This window comes from Xiphias gladius, chromosome 2 (assembly GCF_016859285.1).
Source record: "Xiphias gladius isolate SHS-SW01 ecotype Sanya breed wild chromosome 2, ASM1685928v1, whole genome shotgun sequence".
NCBI classification, from domain to species: domain Eukaryota; kingdom Metazoa; phylum Chordata; class Actinopteri; order Istiophoriformes; family Xiphiidae; genus Xiphias; species Xiphias gladius.
The window spans coordinates 16798914-16820892 of NC_053401.1; the positions used below are offsets into that span (position 1 = coordinate 16798914).

Here is a 21979-nt window from a genome sequence, read left to right on the forward strand (position 1 = left end):
TATGCCTGAGGGTACATACACACATATATATACATGCACACACTCACACACAGCTCTAGGCATACCTCTTGTACTGTTACAACCAACTGCAGTCATAACAAACCAACATCTGTCATAACAGTCATATCAGTCATAAATTTTCCTGGGAAAAAATAAAGCCTTAAGTTTTGATGAATAAGTAACTGGACTGAAAAATTTAATATTAGTTTGCAGGACTCAACGCTGAAGATTGAAATTTACCTGTTAACATTTAAATATCAGAGTTTTGGTTACAATTGTGATCAGCTGATTTGTCATATAAACAGCTGTTCTGCTCAGTTCTATCACAGATTGCAGATGACAGTGAGAGGTTAATGGAAAGGCTGTTAAATTTCCCCTCCAGAGATGTTATAAAACACATTAAAAAAATACTCTGCTTGGAATAATAATTTTTGTCTGATAAGTGTTTTCCACAAAAAAAAAAAATAAATTAACTTGTTAAAAATAAAAAATGAAAATGAAAATTACATCTAGTTCCTGTCTCACTGAAAAATCCAGTCTATGAATACTACATGTAAATATTGTGTGTTTCAAAGTGTGAAAAACTTCAATGAAAAGTGTACGGGTACTAGAAGTATCAAGTTTCCACATCACACTTGTTTAAGTAGCATGTTGGACCATGATTGGCTCGTTTCGTACATGTGTGTTTCATTCCCCCTTCAGCAGATGAATGTGAAAGCAACTTTTTAGTGTCAAACACAGTTAAGGTCAAACATTCAAATAAGTAGCAATAAGCAAAACATTTTTTAATGGAGGGGCACTTTAAATTTGCTGATTTAAACACTTATATGAATTATGAGAGTCTGTCTTTCCCATTAAATTTCTTATATTTAGTCAATGTATAAAGAAGCATGAGCAACAAACTGGATTAAATACAAGATGGAAGGAAATACAGTATTAGAATCCAGAGTTTCTATCGAGTGCAGTGCCTGCATTGAATGTGAAAAGGCATGACAAACTTATTGTATCAAGCATTAGGAAAATGGGAATTTTAAATATGTATAGAGCTTCAATTTTTTACACTCTGGTATGATTTTTAAGCTTGCTTTCTACTAGCTGCTTGCACAAACAGTAAGTACATCCAGTAAGTCCAGAAAGGGAGAAATCTAGAAATTAAACAACCCTGTTCAGTTGAAGTTACAATTGCTCCAAAACAACACTGAGTCAAAATCAAAATTTATCCAGCTTCTTTAAAAATCGGGAAAAAGGAGGTAGCTACATTACCATGGCAACATCTGTAAAACTCCAGAGAGGAGCTGCAGAAATGATCTGCTTTTTTGCCAATATTTTTGATAAAGATGCACCTCGGTAGAGCCATGAGTAATGCTTGTATGTCCATAATCATAAACATGCAGCAACAAGCTTGAATTTAGTAACTGGCAACAGCTGTATGAGGTTTTGGTAAAATTGTAAATAGCAAATACACTTTTGTTGGTTAAATTTAATAATGTGCTCTGCATGAGAACTTTTCTTGTCAATGTGGAGTCCATAACAAGCTCAAGAACCTATAAAAGATGGATCAGACTGAGAGGATTAGGAATATATTATATATACTATAAGGATAGACACAAGAATTACAAGTCTTCACAAACATAATCATATTTTTGACATAATATTTAGAAAAATTAAATGGAATTTACATGTATCATAGCTGCTACCTGTATCGTTTGGTCGAATCAAGGCCTTTGATGCCTTCTTGCAGTGCTCAGAATAGTATTTAGATCAGTTTTTATTTTGACTTTTGATTGTTCTGTGATATGATAATGAGGAGGTTTTATGTCATATAGAGTGAGTGAGGACAGAGGGAGTTGGGAGGAGAAAAACAGAGAAGAGGGCTGACACAGAAAGGAATGTCAGAAATATCTGAGCTCTACATGCAAACACACACTCACACATAGTTGTCAGCGTGTGAATGGGTAGTCCTGGGTTTGTGTTAACTCGTTTATCAATTTTTTTGTATGTTTGCTTGTCTACAACTGTGTGTTGTATCTGTGTATGTATCTGTGAGCCCCTATGTGTTAAGGTGTGTGTGTGTGTCTTTCTTTGTGTTTGTGTGTGTGTGCCTGAGCCAGCCTTGAACCCATCAACCTCATCTAAGGTAGATAGCGAGTTTATTCTAAGCTTGCCCTCTAGCACTCGCTGTGCCGCTGTCGTATTTTCTTCTTCGCCTCTCTTTGTCTCTGTGTGGCATGCCAAGGTAAAGCCGTAAGTCTCTGGCCTGCTGGAAATCCCTGTTCCCACACTGCTAAAGTTCCACTGCTCTGATCAGCACTAGCGTCAGGCAAACTGCCTTGTCTTTCTCGTGTTTCCTTTTCACATTCCGAAGAAGCAAGCAGATATTGTTTTGATCATTTATTGGTCTTTATTTATTGGTTTATTAAGTTCTCACAGTGATTAATCTCTTATTTATAGTCCGTTTACTCTTGGCCTTGGCTAAGCTGTGTTTCACCTTCACTTCATTCTTTTATCTTAAAAGCTGCTTGGTGTTCTGGTTATTGAGCTATTTAAATTGACAGTAGTGTATGTTTCTGCAACTCTCCTGCCAGCCACCCCACAGTTCTACTGCAAAATCCAGTGTGTGGTATAAATGTGTATTTGTAATGCACTGCACATAAATTCCCATCAACCTTAGTTTTAATTATTAGTCATGGATGTTGTGTCTTTGGGTTATCTAATCAGACTGCATAACACACACACAAACATACAGCATAGATACACGTACATAGTTCCACACACTGCTTAATCCTAAAAAGTCCCAATTTAGCTGGTGTAGTGGAGTGTTTATCCTTAAAAGGCATCATCTGATCCACAGCATGAGCTTGGACAGACAGTGTACTCCTGACCAGACAAATGACGTTCATGAATGTCAATCTGATGCTGTCTTATTGGTGGTTTGAAGCACAGGAAATGATCATACATAGCATTTGTAATTTAGCAGACCTTTCCCATTTTCACATAACATTACCACTTAACTCAGATATTTTGAATCCTGCACATAGGGCCTTTAATAGATTTATGCTTACTCTGTATATTCCGGCAATGGAATTTACATAAGTAATATACGAATGATACACAGTGAATTTGAATGTCATCAGCATAGTTACAGTAGGAATTGCTTTAAAGGCAAAAATAGGATTCCCATTACATCCCCTGGCATAAGTGTGGGTATGGGGGGCATGAAGCAGCTGGATGATGGGAAATGTGGCCTCCTTTTTAAGACACAGAAATGCTGACACCACATCCCCACCATGCTTGCATTTGTTTAATTATACCACTTTGATTTATGATTAGCCTATTATAAATGTTCACTTGGAGCAAATTAACAGTATGAAATTAGAAATCTATACTAATGTTTAACTACCCTATCGCACCTACTGTAGCATGTTTAATAATTATTTATTTCTCTTTCCTGCAGTCATCCAGTTTGGTTTTGTGTCTCTGTTCGTGGCTTCATTTCCGCTCGCTCCTCTCTTTGCCCTGCTCAACAATGTCATTGAGATCAGATTGGATGCAAAGAAGTTTGTTACAGAGCTACGCAGGCCAGTAGCCATACGCGCTAAAGACATTGGTAAGCTGATCTGACACACATAAAATGGAGGATACAAATATACACATTACACCAGGATACATACTTCAACTGAAACGTCTTCATTTTCATGGAAAATAATCCCTTAATATACTGTAAGTAGTGAATTTTCCCCCATAATTCCCCTCTATTTATTGTGGTAAGACTAGTGAATCACCATTTCAAACATCACGGGACACCAAAACTCTCCACTGAAATGAAAATAATTCCATTAGTGGTTCCTTCAGGCATTGAGGTTTACATACTGACACCCTTTAGCAGTTCAGTATAGTCATGTTGTTGCTGTTGGCTAAAACCAGATATCTCATAATTGTATTAAATGTTCTTTTTAACAGAAAATCAGCCTTAATTTCTGCCTGACCTCTGTGCATTTTTGAGTTTATCCATAGCCTTTACTAAGCCCTAACGTCATCCTTTGTGTCAGCTGAAGGATAATGTTTTCCTGTATGGGTTTAGGAAAATCTCTGACATTCTCTGTTGTTACTATCAACAGTGCTCTTTCAATTAAAAAGTGTGTGGGGATAGTGCAATGAAAAAACTACAGATGTAACCCGCTGTATGCCAAGCATTCTTAATAAAGTAGAAAAATAGATAAAAATAAATAAAATATAAAATAGACATATTTATAAACATAGTAATTAACTAATTTTACCAGCAGCACTTTTCTGCAGATCTCACAATCTAATCAACAGAAAGACTGTGGAAGGACAACATGGACACAATTATGTACTCACTCTTGCTCTTCTTTCTATAGGTATATGGTACAACATACTGAGTGGAATGGGAAAATTCTCAGTCATTATAAATGTAAGTATTAATGCAGTGTCCTGCATTTCACTATCTGCTTTTTAAATTAGTGATGAAGGCAGATACATGCACAATAAATACATGAAGACAAGTATTCTATAGTAGATACTTTACCTATTGTGTCTATTTGATGACCCTACATAAGCAGTTTTACATTTTAATAAATTATCACACCTTAATTTTGAGTAATTTTGTGTATTTAGTGTTAACAAATTGAATGCCCAAACGTAGCTGATTTTCAGTCAAATTCAAGTCTGGAAAAAAAGTCCTTATGATTCCACACAGTATAACGTATGTTACATTATGTACCTACATTCTTCCTATTTTAATGTCAGACTTATTATTGCAGTGCAATTTTAAAGTTGCATGTTAAAGTTTTAACATTATCCTGAAGTCAAAATATTAACAGTTCCGCAATGTCAAATAATCAAAGACAGGAATAGAGGTCCTAGGTTAACAAAGACTGCTCGACACAACAGTGCTTTGCCACTGACCTCGAAACTTCTCTGCAGGAACATTTCGACATGTAATTGAGCTTTCATCAGTTCTAATGGGTGTCAGTGCTCACTCTGAGTGTGTGTGTGTATGTGCGTGTGTGTGCGTGCGTGTGTGTGTGTGTGTGTGTGTGTGTGTGTGTGTGTGTGTGTGTGTGTGTGTGTGTGTGTCCTGCATTGACATTAAGTTGTCTGTTGGTAACACCGATGACAGTTGATATTAGATACAGATTAAACATCTCTGTTTGCTGTGAGATGTCGTCGGTGATGATCTCATGAGATACCAGAATTATGTGTGAAACACCCATACCTGCTGATCTGTGCAGGTCAAAGGGTATATGTATTTGTGGGAGTTCAGGAAAGTTCTGCTTGGGATTTGGCCTTGGCCAGCTAACTAAATCCTATCCCATTTACTTTTAATACTAAACAGATTTGTGTAGGATTTGGAAAAACAAGCAGCAGGAGTTTTTATTTATTCTAGAGCTATGGGGAACTGGATACACATAAACAGACTTAAGCTGCCCTGGGAGCTTCAAGGAAATGGAAAACTGGAAGCTTGAATTCCATTTTTGTAAATGTATCTTGCATCTATCGGTTCTACAGATGTTATTAAATGTTACTAAATGAATACATTGCAATGTGTCACTCAGATGTCTCTGAAATAGGTAGTTTACCAGAACAGTTGGTGCTGCTAGTGCTTTTTAATTAATGAAAATAAACAGTTTGACCCATGAACCCCTGTAAATAAAATTTGAAGGTATTTGGGAAATCACAAGTTTTACAGGCTAAATTTATTTTCTCATGCTGTAATTTCTAATTAGTGCTGAAAAAAAATATTTCTTTGTCTCATTGTCACTATCGCTCTCTTTTGTCTTTGGAGGCCTTTGTGATCTCCTTCACATCAGACTTCATTCCTCGGCTCGTCTATCAATACATGTACAGTCAGACGGGCACCATGCATGGTTTCGTTGACCACACACTCTCCTACTTCAATGTGTCCAATTTTAAACCAGGCACGGCACCGCAGAACTCCACAGACATCACCGTCTGCCGGTAAATACACACACACACATGCAAAGTTATAGTTTTTGGAGGCAGGTCTTCACTTGTAAATTGCTTAGTTACCTTTGTAACAGGCACTGTTAAACACAAAGGACAAATCAAGGGGTATTATAAAAGCAATATTTCAATTATTTCATTCGGCTAAAATTGCAAACTGGTCAACAAAAGGATACCTATTTATACACTTATTCACGCACACAAACATTTGCACACATCATCCTTGCTTTTACTTGTTTTTTGATTTGTCCTTTTGCTGCAAGTGGAGTGCTTGCTGAGCATTCAAGAAAACAGGTCAGCTCTGTAAATCTGCGACTCAGTAAATCTATTTTTACATCCGAGGAATTTAGTTTGGGGGATTTTGTCTAAGTGGATAAAACAGCATTACTCTGTCTTGTCATAGCTTATAACTTTGACCTTAAGAAATACATAAACACTCCCCTTCAATCTTTGAATCAACAACAAATAACTATTATCACCATTTTAAGGCTAGTTTCCATATAGTCTGACAGAAAGATGTTTCAGTTTCTTCTTTGGTTCATGGAACTGATTATCTCCAACTGAATCTTCTGTCAAATATTTACTCATACCTAGAAACCTTTAGGTAACACAGTGAATAATATTTGCACTCATTAACACGGGAACAAGTACAAAACAATCACAGCCCTTTACTGTTCAGCATTTGCTGTCAACAGCAACTCTGCAAGCATTTGCACATAGAACAGCACACTTTCGTGCCATACAGCAATCCAGGATATTCTGTTTATGTTAACAGAAAATACAGCATTTGAAATGTCAGGATTTGATATGTATAATAACATATCTGCATAAAGCAACATATAGCATTTTATATTCAATGTTGTGTTTAAACAGTATGACTGACACATTATAAGAGTTCTAAGTTTAATTGCTTGAGCAATGGCATCTTTGTGGTTGATAAAGAATGGATATGTTTTTTCACCATGTACAATACATAATTTTAAAGTAACACAAACACTTAATGCCCACGGGTTCAAACAACCTCAAACATTTTTAAACAGGATTTATTGCAAACAGTATGTTAGAACAAATCAGCGCTAAGGAGTGAGGAGGAAGGTCGAATGATGGCAGTTTCCGAGGAGTCCTTAATGTTTTTCTCCATAGTCTCAGCAGCTTGATGGTACTCTCTGTTGGAGATATAGCAGGTTGCAAGTAGGAAGAGTGACAGAATGAATGCTAACCCACAATTCTCCCAGCTGACCACTCAGTGTGAAGATTAAGTAGTTTTAACACCAGGGATGATCTAAGAGAAGCAGAGTCCTAGGAGCAGAGATAACGTTGGTATCTGATGGATTCACAAATACTACCAGATAGTATCAGGGCTGTAGAGACTGTGATGTGTTATGTGGGCCAGAAATCTCCTGGCCAGAGCAGTAAAAGTGAGGGGTTTTTGTAGGGTTTCTAAAGTGATTCCTGACTGAACTGCTAATTCTTGATCCAGGAAGTTGTCTTTCGCACCAGAATCGATGAGGGCTAGTGGAGGCAGAGAAAACAGATTAGTACATAGAGTGGCTTGAACTTGAAATCTGGACTTAGATGGTGAGGAAGAATTGTCTGGCTTACCAGTAGCCCCATATCTACTTATGAGCTCTCTTTTCGCCATATAGGGCCAGTAGCAAGAAAATGTCCCATCTGTCCACAGTAAATGCACCTACCTGCCCTAATATAATGTAGACGTTCTTCTGGAGACAGGCGTGCTTGACCTAAATTCATGGGATCCTCTGCAGAGAGAATGCCTGACAGACTGGTTTACCTCAGACTTGAATCTTGTTCTTGCGAGAGTTGGGGAAGACACTGAGTTGCTGCTGGTTGATGTGAGCGCTCAGATTTCTCCAAACGTCGCTCCCTGAAACAATTATCCAGATTGATAAGCAAGGGAAACAAGATAGCTGAAGTTAGATGGTTCATGTGAAGCAAATTCATCCTTCATTTGTTCATTCAAATCCTTGACAAAACACTGCTCAAAACACTTCCTCATTGTGCATCGGCTGAAAGTCCACAGAGTAGTCCAACATACATTCCTATTTTTCCAGTCCAGACACGTAACATTCCCTCGAAAGATGGGGTGACACAGCTGCTGTTCTGGTAAGAAAATCTTTAAAAATTTAGTTATAGCGGGTTCATTAGCAAAAACTTCCTCGGCCCACTCCAAAGCGCTTCCCTTGAACAACCCCATCATGTAATTCACCTTGGACTGGCCAGATGGAAATGTCAGGGGTCACTGTTGGAACACCATAGAACACTGTAGAAGGAAGCATCTGCATTTGTCAAACTCACTGACAAAGGGTTGTGGATCCATGGCGTAGGGCTATTTAAGCAGTGGAGGCACCAGTGCAGGGTGCTGGATGAGCGAGCTGAGATGGTTCAGCTTACCATAGCTTGATTGCTTTCTAATAAGGTCCATAAAACTATCCATGCTGTCCAAGGATGACACCTTTACTAGAAACAACTTTTTGTAAGAGGGTGGTTTCAGGAGCTGTGTCTGCTTGGTCCATTGTGGCCAGATTGTTCTGTTATGACATGACATTGGACCCCAAGATGCATAACACAGACACTGAAGAAGGAGCAGTTTTAAATAAGATTTATTGAAAACAATATCGTAGAAGGTTGGATAATGTTCCTTTGGGTTAGGGGGTTGCAGTTTGGGTCGCGTAGCAGGGGGAGCTGAACAGGTGAGTGTTTCAGGGCCAGTCGATCCAGTTGGCGATTGGGGTTTGTGGCGGAGCTAGGCAGGCAATGAGGCGATCATTCACACAGAAAGCAGGAGGCCAGTACTGAGCTGGTGTCAGAGCAGGACTGGAGTGGGTATGATGATCCAAACAGGAAACAGGCAACGAGGAAGGAGCTGGATGTGACCGGTAACTGTGGCAGACTGAAGGTATGAACCTGGAGCACAGAAAAACTCAGGGTTGGAGGATGCAAAGTCACATGGTCAAGAACTTGGCCTTAACATTTGTACCACAAGGTAGACTGAATGATCTGGTAGAGGCTGGAGGCGTGATCCGGGGCTTAAATTCTTCAGCTGGTGGAGGAGGTGATGAGATGATTAGACGCACTTGTGCCAGTGAGCTGGCGTGAGATGAACCAGGTGGCAACGCCCAGCTCCAGACTGACAGAGAATGACACACACAGATAGGGAGAACAATGAACTGAGGACAAACAAATGCATAAGGGAGGGGAAAAAAAACGTAGGAGAACACAGGAAACAAGGGAGATACCTGGTCTACCCATAACACACAAAGACCTTTTGCATCTAGTGAATCAACTGCACAAGTGTGACTCTGAGATGGGGTCGAACTGATGATTCCTCTAGGATTTTCTTGACTTAACTTTGTCCCAACCTGCTACCAAATAATAATGAACAATATGAACTTGTTTTTTCTCTTAGCAATAAATGAGGTGAAGGCCACCAGAATGTGAAAGTTACACATCAGGTGACAAAGTAGTTTTTTGGTTTGAGTTGCAGATGTGGTTTAGGCTGAAACAGGCTCCTACACATGCACACACTAATTGTCATTTTGAATCCTAAGACAATGATAACGGATATGACAGATACTGTCACAATGGCAATAAAACTCCTTTAGTGTGTAGTCAAAGACAGTGCACTATTGTATCTTCTGTGCATTTGCACGTGTGCCAGTGGCAAGCATCTCTTTCATAACATCAATATAAAGCACTGTAGAAGAAAAGGTCATGGATGCCAGCGCCCACAGACAGCTGAGGCCGACCTGCTGTTACATAAGAGAGCAAAGAATTACAATGAAAGAATACAGTCTTTGTGTCAGTATAGTATGTTACATCTCATCTGAAACACGACGAGATACTGTACGCCCTGAATGTTTTATAGGCGTGAAATTAGCTGGTAGATGTTCAAAGAAGGGTGTGTGTGTTTGCCGGGTGTGTATGGTTTATGTACAGACTGTATCTAGGCAGTGTATTAGCCGCCGATGTTGTGGGCAATGCCTTTGGGTACAAATGATTCAACTCAGTATGTAATTCAAAGTATGTCATATGTTCCAGACAGTCCATTTCTTTCTTTTTCTTGTTCTTTCTTTTTGAACCAGTTAATTTGGGGATTCTTTTATGAATGAGTACATGCAGGAGGGAAGAAAAGAGGTCAAGAATGGATGAATGGATGGATAATGGTGTCAAACAGGGAATGGAGAAATGAGGGAAGATATCATTAAACAAAATGATCAGATAAAGATGCAAAAATATTGAGAAGGAAGGAGGGAGGCAACTTTCAAGACAAGTGAGAAACGGTTAGGGATAGGGCAGCATGGAAGAATGTTGAAATAATGGAGAGGAGGAAGGCAGAGTAGAGGTACTGTAGTTGGATGGATGGATGGATGTAGACGGATGATGTGATAAAGGCCAACCACTAAGGTTTTAAATCTTTAATAACATTTAAAAACAGCAGTGTGAGGAATTTAAGTCAGCTTCTGCGTCAGTGAACATCAACAATATCTGCACTCATGCTTTCTCTAATATACCCCCAGTGTTGAAGTGCTAAATAAAAGTGTGGGTAAACTATGTTTTCTGCAATTTAGAAAAATCACCAGTGTCAGCAAACAGATGTTATAACATATTACCAGAAAATATCTTTTTCTCTTACAAGGCCTTTTGCAGATATGGGGTGCTTTAGCTTGATACTTTTTATTGGAAAGTTTTCAGTAAATTTATACTTTGTTTGGCAGTTAAATATTTCTTTGGGAAATTGGGCTGTTGCAGTAGCAAATGGTACTGAGACATAGCAAAGTAAAACAGAATTTAAAGTCAACAGAGCAGATTTAGGGTATATAAACACATTGTGGTTATTGAGTAGAAAATATGCATGTGTTTGCACCCTGGTTGAAGAAGCATAATAAAGCAACCATAATGTCCCTGGTTCATTTCTGGCCAGGGACCTTTTTGCCTGTCATCTTTTTCTTGATTTCTCCCCAAGTTTCCTGTTAAGCTCTGATGTCACAATCAATATGGGCTATAAATGGTGAACAGATACCAGACATCCAGTTTGGTGGCCTGGTGGTTAAGGCGCATGCTGCTTAAACACAACATCCACGGTTCAGTTCCCAGGTAGAGGGCATTTGTTGCATGTCATACCTCTCTCTTTGTCTCACCCCTTGTTTCCTGTCTTTCTCTACACTATTGACTGTCCAATTAAGGCAAAATGCCAAAAAAAAATCTTTTTCAAAAAAGACATCTTGAATAAAAGGAATTACAAATAAGATCATGAAGTACAATGGTAACAAAGTAGCACAAGTAAAAACTGAATTATTTAAATCAGATACTGAATTAAGTTATTTAATGTAAATAAATCATTAATTTCTGGACATTATAATCTGTATAATAACCAACAAATGCACAACTTTATATGCCCTTTTCTCAGAAAACACTTTATAACAGTATAAACAGTTCATAATAGAGTATATAATATAGTATATAATAAAATGAATGATGGCTGAAATCCATCTAGCTGCTACAGTTACAGGGTCCTGGTATTGTGCATGTTGGCTCACTGTCACACTGTCATGATTTACACTTGTAGAAGAGTAGAATACTTGTAGAGTAGAATGGAGCCTTTGTTAAAGTTATTTGTAAGACCTCTGCTTTTCCTAGTGTGACAAATGTCTGCTGGGAAAAAGGCCCATTCCTGCTCCACATGAAGTTACCTGTCAATTCCTTCTGCACTGTTATCTGCTGTTATCTCCCTCTTGCTTTTGAAAACAAACATTTTCCACACAAATTTGGTCTTAAATTTGGAGAAACCCTAAAAATAGCTCTTCAAAGTAAGTTGACATGGTTGTTGCATCTAATGTGTTGTTCCAATAGACAGTTGGAAGGACTCTGCCATGTCTGTTCCTAGTGGGTGCCATCGTACTGGGCACTGCACTAACTTGTTGGGAAATCACCACACTGCTCAAAGTGTGTTTTATATAACACAGAGACTGGCAGAAAACATTCTTACATTGCATGGTTCAGTTGTAATGGATATTGAGACACTGGTAACCACAATGCAAGAGGACTCAAACGCACTACTTGGGACTAAGTTCAGGGTTCCACAAAAATCAAAGTCTTTACTTGGGAAAAGGTCGGTACACAAGGCAAGCAGAACAGGACAGGCAAACAAATCCAAAAAGGGCTGGGAAAAGACGAGGTCAACTCTAGGCTATGAACAAACAAAAGCCAGGAACACTGACACTAGGAGAAGGCTGGAATGCTTGTCACAAGGAACGAAGAAGAATTGGCACAGAGGGAAGGGACCACAGAGAATAAATACACAGGTGACACAACTAAGGAGCGGGGCAGCCAATCACAAAGGCGGGAAACACACAAGGGCAGGAAGTGGGGATATGAAATGAGATGAAGAGTTAGTGACACCAAAATGAAAGTGGAAACACTACAACAAAGGACAAAACTAAGAAAAACACAACCTAATGAGCAGAGCGGGGCATGACAGATATTAATATTAACACATTACCATGCACATGACAGATTTGTGATGATTGTAGTGGTTGTAACATTAGTAGTGGTTGTAGTAGTTGCTAAAACATTTAAATTGTAATTGACCAAAACATAGACTCTCATACAATGTGGTGCTTCATATGTGATTCAGTTCTAACACCCTGCTAAAGTACTATTGAGTGAATCATTAGATCCAGCCTGTGGATCTGTTGCTGACCTCTGACCTTCATGTGGAGGGGGCAAGGGGATATGTTTTTTGTTTGTTTTTAATCTGCATTCCTGACATCTACTGACATCAGTTATTTTTAAATCAAATTATATTCAACAAAACAGCTATACAGTGAATTACAGAAAACAAAGAACATATACACAACAAAAAAAGATAAATCAATGATAATAAAAACAAGAAAGAGAGAAAGTTAACCATAAATTATTGTGACAGGGAGGCTTTATATGTTGCAAATCATTGTCTCTACCGGGATAATATTTTAAAAAGTATTATGATTGTGGTACTTTTAAGCTTCTACCTGCTTCATGTCAAGACAGGGCTTGTTCCCTGAGCTGACAGGAGCTAAAGTAGAGCTGTGGTTGCACTTCTGTTACAGGAGGTCATGTGTTGACCAATGAGCTATTTGATGGATTATCATGTCATTTCTGATAAAATGTTTTCTCTTGGCACATCAGAAAATATTTATTCTTTATTCAGTGTACTTGGTTAAGAAATAAGCTCATAAAAAATGTAAATGTAAAAATATTGGAGACAGATTGGAACAACACGGCAATAAACATGTCATTCTACATGAATTATGAAGATGTCTCAAGGGTATAGTAACTAATATGTCCCTTTAGTTTTGATCTTTACCTCTAGTTTCCTTTTTGTCTCATAAATGTCATTTTGAATGCTAAAATAAAGTAGTGAGATGTGTCATTTGCCAGTCAATGGGATGTGGTCAGAAAAATTGTGTGCAAAACATGAATGATCGAACAAATGACACAGCACCCCCATCACCACTAAGTTTATCTGGGCAACTTTGAAAATGTGAGGCTTCAGGAACACTGGTGCTTCGAGCTAAATTATAACATCAAAGAGGGATCACCAAAGTCAGTAGGATTCAGCCTCCAGGGACCTTAAATGTCAGAATGTCATGGCAATCCATCCAGTAGTTGTTGAGATATTTCAGCCTGGACCAAACTGGTGGACTGACTGACAGACATTGCCATTCCTAGAACCACACTGATAGCCATGCTAACTCTAGCAGTGCTGACAGGTTAACGCTCAGCTACCAGAATGTAACATTGTAACTCATAGCAGTGAAAGTATGATTGCTAGTGTACAAGATATTGTTCAGGACTAATGCTGTAGGGGTTTTTTTATGGTCTGATGTGGGACATCAAAAGTTATCGAAAGACGTTTAATTTCTGCATATGAGCAACAGTAATTCCTAAATGTACAGCAACAACCGGTACCTCCTGACTAGGAAGTCCAATTAAAGGGATTTTTCATTTAGTTTCTCATAAATTAAAACTATTCAATGACAGATGGTGTTTTGTGGTTGAAAGACCCTTTATCTGTCAAAGACTAATCTGGAACATGGTAGGTGGGAATTTTGGATCCTATTCTTCTTCTCTTGTTCCCTCCTTTATCTCTTTCCACCCAGCCAAGGGGAAGTAATAAACTGCAACAGGATGGAAGTGGTTTTGAATCAAAGCGAGCAGGATGCCAGGCCTGTTGTCAGTGTTCTCTGCCCTTAACAATTCTATAGAAATAGGGAATGACGGGGAGATACAAATGAGTGGGAAAAAACAACATATTTGCAAAGACCAGCAAGGGAGTGTCTGAAAAGCAGTTGCATAGACATATGAAATGCACATGTTCTTGTACACAATAGAGATTCTATTTTTTTAAGCTTTTGGTCTCCTACCATAGTGTTACCTGACAGCAGCCATGTTTGGCAATGTGGTGTGTGTTTGTTTGTGTGTTTTTTAAGGATGGGAATGGTCTGACCCTTGTTTGTCTGTAAATTTAATCCATGGATCCCAGGAGGCACTGTATTGGCAGCACAAACCCTGGAGATCTCTCACACACACACACACACACACACACACACACACACACACACACACACACACACACACACACACACACACACACACACACACACACACACACTCAAGTCCCTCACATACTAACCATAATCTCATTGAGCAGTCTTATGAAAGAATATTGAGTTAGATGCTCCAGTTACTGCCGGGCTGCACCATCATAACCAAACATGGATCGTCTAGAAAAAGAAGAGAGAAAGAGAGAGAAAAATGCTCTTTCATAATAGTATTGTATATTTAATTCCACCCAGGCAAGTTGAGTTAAATTGACTGGAGCATGATAGGACAGGAGGTCTTGTTTTACAGTTTAGTTCACATTGGAAGTTGGAAGTTGGTGAACTAGTGAGAAAAATATGAATAGATCAAAGACGAAAGAGAGGGAGAGAAGAGCTGACTCTCACAGGCAGCATTCCTCACTCATGACTGTATAAGGAGAAGGAATCAGACACCATAAAACCCTGCTAGCCCACCTACACACATTTTGCCCTCCCTCTCTTTTATTTCTATACTGCTAGTCAAGTACTTAGTGAGACAGCTCAATCAGGCCATTTCATCTATTTTGGCTTCAGGGGAATTTTTTCATGACAGAGTATGTGTGGACGTGAAAGACTTATAATGTCGTGTCAGTTGTTTTGATCTGACCCATTACATTAGGCTGTTATGTTGAACTACTCTATGTAAAAGACTGTTTACAGTCATATTGCATTCCTTTTCTGTTTTACTTTTTGTTTTTGTTTTAAGCTTTTATCAAAGCAGAAGATATATCAGTTTTAAGCACCAGTGTATAATATCTAAATTAAAATGATATTTAATTCTACTGGTTCCAGCTGGTGGAAGCATCTAGTTTTGGTTTGTCTGAATGCTTGATGGGGTTGTGATTGACAGGAGGTGGAGCGCAGGTATTGGTTGAGAAAACCAGACGCAATAGATCAGAATGTACCTTACAAGGAAAACCTATTACGTTATAGCCTGATATTACAGTTTTACAACCTGATATTACAGTTAGCTGTGTTCATGCCTTTATTCAGACAGTCAGTGCAGAGAGTGACAGGAAGTGTTGGATGACAGAGAGGGGTACGACGTGTAACAAAGGTGCTCTGGGTGGGAGTCAAACCATAGACATTGCAGTTATGTAGTATGCGCCTTAAGCATCTGGCCACCAGGGTGCCCCATTTGTGCCTCGCTTCTGTGTTCAATAATATCTACTTCTTTGGGTCCGTAACACTTTGGATACTAGGACTTTGACTCAAAACAGGTTGCATTTCTTCGTTACATGTTGTTATGTTGGCCTTACAGTAAAATAACATAATAGGCAGACAGTTACAGTGGAAATAAACTCATGTTTGCACTAGGTGTTTACCAACAAAGTATCTGCCTTTCCCCCATTCATTTAGTGGCTCATCATGATCTATAGGGACACAATGTGCAGAATTATTCTGCAGAGAACATGTGTAATGATTTTACATCTTCTACCATATTTGCGCACCTAGGGTTTCATCTTGATGCACCTTGATTTTTTATATTTTTGTTAAGCCATGAGGTGCTGTGCTTCTTCATACATTACAGCTATCACTGCCCCCAATGCCTGCTGTGTCCTTGGTTGCAGGCTCTGCTCATAGAAAATGTATTTGGCATAAATATAGAGTGCCAACAAAATGAACCAATCAAAAATTGATTTGTGGTGATTTGGACACCCCTAGGGCCGCGGCTGAATTGCCTCAGAATCAATCTTTCAGGGGAAATTTTCAAGATAAAAAAGAAATATCTGAAAGGGAGAGACCAAAACCTAAGCTCAAAGGGCTCACGCAGGCAGGCAAGGGCTTTGTGAGGCACTTTACCGAAGCTAACTATGACTGTTACGGCTGGCTAACGGCAAGTGCCAAAAAAAAACAAAACTGTTTTGCTGGCCATTGAACACTATACTACTGGTTTGGGCAGTCTGAACATCTTAACCAAGGCAGCCAACAAACACCAGAGCTTTGTTCAACATCTAATGGCTATGGTTCATGTAAAGAGTTTTGGGGACACAAGAGTACACTTACAGCTAGATAAGCAGAGGAGAGAGATAAGCATACACAATTGGAAGGTGAGGAAGAATCGGGAGATATCAAAGCTTCTCATCGACTGTGTGTTGTTTTTGGGACAGCAGGAATTGCCCTTTCGAGGACACAACAAAGGCACTGATTTGTTAAATCGGGGAAATAACTTGGAGCTACTTTCTTCGTTGTCAGAATATGATGCTGACCTGCTTTATCACTTGGCCAGGGCTACTGTTTTTACTGGCACATCTGGAAGGACAGATTTTGTTTTAAATTGACTGGTGAGTCCTGCTGTATTGATTATCTATAGAGTTGCTTAAGATTTTTGTTGGCAATGCTTGAATTAGCTGCAGGTTAGATATATGGCCTAATTTTTATATTTCAGAAAATCTTACCTTTATTGTTAGCTGATTGTTGAACTGGTTAGATAAGTGATAAATATTTTTACTCTACTTTTACTTTAAACGTTTTACTTTTACTTTACTCTTTATTTGATTTTGACTGTCTGATTTCTATCTTAATGTTCTAATGCTGACTGCAAGACTGTGCTGACTATAGCAATGGCTCCACATAATGGAGACCTTTGTCTATAAATTCAAATCTCTTATATCTCTCTGGGAGGATACATTTTTCTGCCTAAAGATGTTCTCAAGATTAACAATGAGAGGGACTGTCTCCCAACTCTTGCCTTAAAAGGAATGCTTTATGATGTACTTCCCACAGGGAAAGGCTGACTCTTTTAAAATAGCTTTTGGAAAATGTAGTCCAAAAGTTGGCTACTGTAAAATAAAGCCAAGATAGTCTGCCGATCCCACTACAGCTGATCATTCTTTGTCCCTTTACTGTACAATCCTCTCTTCAGTAAATATGAATGCATTTTACTGACCGTACTGGAACATATCTGTAGAGGGTTGATAGATGTTCAGATCAGTATCCTGCTGTTGATAACTTTCTGGCGTGTGCTCTGACCCCTCACAGTTTTTAAATGTGAGTACAGGTTAAGGCCTTTCAAGAAATTTACAGACATCACAACATATTTCAAATAGAGAGGCTAAAGTTTTTTTTTTAAAAACACTCTCTCTAGATTTCTTCTGGAAACAAACTCACATTACTGCATGTGATGATATCATGCCACCATAATTCAAGGATAACAATTTGGTACACTTAATTTTTTTGCTGTTACAGTGTATTTGACCTGGTAGGACCAGTGGATTATGGTGGCTAATGTTAGCTAATGCAAGCAAATTTTACAGTAGAATGATATTGCTATGTAACTGAGTCAGTTCAGTGACTTCATAACTCTTCTTCACTTGTAATACAGTTATCCCTAAAGTATAAGTGAATAAGATAAGATAATTTTTCCTTTTTACACAGTTGCAGACCTAATTCCTCTATTCCACACTAATGTCAGCTCCACTGGCTGTTTTGCTGAAGAGTCGATTTTATCCTTTTGTGTTCTTTTATATTTCCATATGTGAATAAATTACTGCATCCAAATAGTTATATTATAAATAAAACCTAAAGTGGAACTTAGGGGATGAGACCCTATATATGTTACTTAGGAGTGATCGCATCCAACAGGAAACATCTTGACTTTGTACCAGGAATTGCTGTACATAAGTACAGAAGAAGTTGTGTCATCTGAACTATCAGTGTATGTTTGTTGTTGCTAATCAACTAGATTCTCTTTTCTAATGATTCTTGTTTTTTATTCAGTGTTTGGACTTTTTGAGAGAGCAGACAGATAGAAAATAGCAAAAAACCCAAAGGTTTTCTCCTTCAGACTCCAGATTTTACAGTCACATTGTGCTCGTTACACTAATTGGCCACTGAGACACTCCCATGTTTTCTTAAAATGTCTGAATATCAAACACCGTAGCTGCAACTTGATATAACTTGCAGTCTCTGCACTTAATAACAAGTAATACACACAATAGTCATTCTTGACACAGTTGGCCTGGTTCAAAAAAGCAGTCTGCCTGTGACAAATAAGAGAAATTCTTGTTTCACTGATGAACTTTTTTTTTTGAGACAACAAAGCATAACCAAAATTGAACCTTATAAATAAACAACCAAAGTTTGGCTTAGGAATATGTTCACTCCACTCCCTCAAGCCTTTAACTGAGATTGGACGTCTGGATTTCAGTCCAAAACAGATATACAGCTGTTTCATGCTGTGTGTATGTGTGCGTTTGGTGTGCGTGCGTGCGTGCGTGCGTGCGTGCGTGCGTGCGTTGTACTGGATGAGACTACATCCTCAAACTGCCCAGTAGTAAAATAAATTCTTGTGAAGCTACATTTTATGTCAGTCATAAACAAAACACATCTTCTTCTCTGTCTTTCTCTATTTTTTTCCTCTCCTTCTTTGTCGTTTCTCCATCTTTGTTCCACTATTTCTTTTTATTTTTGCTCTTTATCTCTAGTTATTCCTCTCGTTCTTCTGCCTCTGTTCCTTTCCTCTTCCTTGCTGTCTTATTCTTCTCTCTTGTCTCTCTGTCTTCATTCTGAGCATGCTGGCCGTTAGATCAACATGTGGTTCAAGTTTTCTGCTGTTTGTTTTGCCAGCACAAAAAAGAGTGTTTACTACAAAGAAAACCAAGGAAGGGAATCCTAATAAGGTTTATTGCACTTTGAGTCAAGTCCCAAGCTGAGTGAAGGAGTAGTGTCATGTAGATATTTTTTTCCACCAGGCATGAAACACTAAAACGAAAGAAGTTCGAGTTTCTCCTTTTTTAGCATCCATATTGTGTGCATGTGTGTTTTTGTTCTAGGTACAAAGACTATAGGGAACCCCCTTGGTCTCCAGATGCGTACCAGTTCTCCAAACAGTACTGGTGTGTCCTGGCTGCAAGACTGGCTTTTGTCATACTGTTTCAGGTATGAGCTCATTGTTTTTTGTTTATGAACTGATGCTTATTTCAATCAGCAGACAGAGAAAAATGCTTAAAACGAAGCAAATAATAATCAAATCACACAAAGGAATTAGTCATATGTCTTTAACAGGTGCATACACATGTTCTCTCATTATGGTCTGATGCCTCAGTCAGTTACCAACCAGCTTATTTCATAAGGAACTCTTTCTGTCTGTCGGCCTGCATGCCTCACTGACATATAGTATGGCTACCAAATGTCCTTCAACAGCAAAGCTGTAGGAGAAGCTTCCTTTCATTACTGCTACAGACAGATCGTTCTTCAGTGTCAGACACATGAACATAACTTTTTGTGTTAGACACAGGGACTTTTACAGCTTTCTGTAGAACGACCTAATGACTGCACTTTGAATAGGACTGAGCAAGAAATTATACCAGACAATATACTCTGACATTCCTGCAGGTAAGTAATAAATCTGGGTTCCTACCCCCAAGGTAGAAGAGCTTGCGTGAAATAAATGAATGGCGTAGTTGTTAACTTATTAGCATACCAATTAAATTAGCTTTTGCATGTTCAAGTCAAAGTAAAGATACATCATTCTTCAGTGTCAAACACATGAACAGAATTCAGGAAATTCTTTACAACGTCTCTCAAGTTTCTAGATCAGAGGTTTTCAAACTGTGTGGTGCGACTCCCAAGGAGGGTGGTAGAGGGAGCAACGTGAGGCAAAATTGCTGTGTGAGTTGAAGGGGGCAGGTGCCCGATTGATGCAATTTGCGTATAAAAATAAAACTCCTTCTCAGAGTCAATACTCAGTCAAATCTGAACACACAGACAGGATACAAATACTTTTAGAAACATATATTATCTCTGATGTCCATTGTGAATAAATGTCCATAAATCCACAGAGAAATAGCAGAAAAAAGACGCTCCTTACAACTCCAGAACTTGCCTGTGAACCATCACATAAGTTTCTTAAGTAGTCCAGTGATAATTGTCTGTACATCCATGGGTACATTGAAAACCGGAACTGCTAATAGCTAATTCAACATACTTTTAATAGTGGAAGTTTTTTCTAAAAATGTAACAAAAATAAGTTAACAACTATGGTCAAGTTGTAGCCTGAATCCATGACGAAGCTGGAATGTTTACATCCCCCCAAAGCCCCCAAAAAACTGGTGTTCCAAAACTCAGACTTAGAGCATGATATTAAATAAAAGCAAGAAAGAGTCTAATATTAGAAGTGACATGAAATCCATTAATATTAACTATTTCATGTTGTACTCTCAATATATATATTTTTTGACATTATTAAGACATTATTAATTTCCCATCAACATGGTTCATACACAGTGCACTTCATATGCATTTGTGTTGAAAACCTGTGAACATACAGGTTCTGTTGATTCTGTAGATCCTAGATTCCTTGTAACTCCCACAGACTCAAAAGAAGATTGAAACATTTTCCACCACCTGTCACTTCTCATCCATCTCTCTATTCATCTCCATATCCATCTATCTCTCCTCTTCTCACCAGAACCTGGTGATGTTCCTCAGCCTTGTGGTTGCCTGGGTAATCCCTGACGTCCCCAAAACCATCATGGTGCAGCTCAAACAAGAGAAGAAGCTCCTGGTTGAGGTCTTCTTAAGGGAAGAGAAGGAAAAATTCCAGCTCATTCAAAGCCTCTTCGCCAAGGACACCAACCTACAGCCAGGTAGCCATGTGCTCCACCAGGGAAAGGCTTTCCCCATTCCGGGCCTCTACAGTACTCTACCCTCAGGCCCCACGAAAGCCTTGACTAGAGATGGAGGAGGAGAGCCAAGGGCCAGGTTTAGGGCCGCCAGCTTCAGCCAGTTCACCAGGAAGATTCCTCCATTGCCTAGGAATGAAAATGAAAATTCGAGACACACGGCCGTGTGACATAACACACAAATCAGTAGGGCTGCCCCAGCTGGGCCTCAGGACTGTGTTGCTTGGGTGATTCAGTAGGTATATATCTTTGCCTGTGTTTCTTGTGTCTTGTGTGACATAGTAATGCTGTGATTTAAAAAATCACGGCCTAATTTCGAACATAACATTGATTAATTGGTGTCAGTGTTGCTGAATATGCAATGTCCACACTAGTTGAATGGATATGTTGTTCTTGTTCGCACTGACTGTTCACCTGATAAAGTGTTATAATTTTTACTTTTTGGTGAAAATAGATTATTTAGCGAGGCACACTAGCTTCATAGCGTAGACAAGCAATAATTACTGTATCAGGCTGAACAAAAGAAAACTACAAGAACCTGGAAGAGAATGGAGATAAAGACAAAATTTCTGAACTAATGGATAGATTCAGTAATGAACAATTAATCAACATAATTGGATCGATAGACATTGTTCACTACTAGAGAGTTTTAGAATTAGATGAAGTGTGAAGCATGTCTGTAGAATGACCTAAAGACTACACTTAATGCAAAGAGAAAGCAAACTC

The 21979-nt window shown here is 38.7% G+C and overlaps 1 protein-coding gene across 1 annotated transcript in view; it reads left to right on the forward strand.

Moving 5' to 3' along the window:
• The window catches only part of ano2b (anoctamin 2b), a 63842-nt gene extending 42327 nt beyond the window's left edge, over positions 1 to 21515 (forward strand). Inside the window, exons 21-25 of the mRNA XM_040143445.1 lie at positions 3455 to 3607; positions 4380 to 4432; positions 5807 to 5979; positions 19403 to 19508; positions 21040 to 21515. Coding sequence (XP_039999379.1) covers positions 3455 to 3607; positions 4380 to 4432; positions 5807 to 5979; positions 19403 to 19508; positions 21040 to 21423 — 869 coding nt within the window. The 3' untranslated portion in view covers positions 21424 to 21515. The remainder of the gene's footprint in view (positions 1 to 3454; positions 3608 to 4379; positions 4433 to 5806; positions 5980 to 19402; positions 19509 to 21039) is intronic.
• Positions 21516 to 21979: the final 464 nt, after the last annotated feature.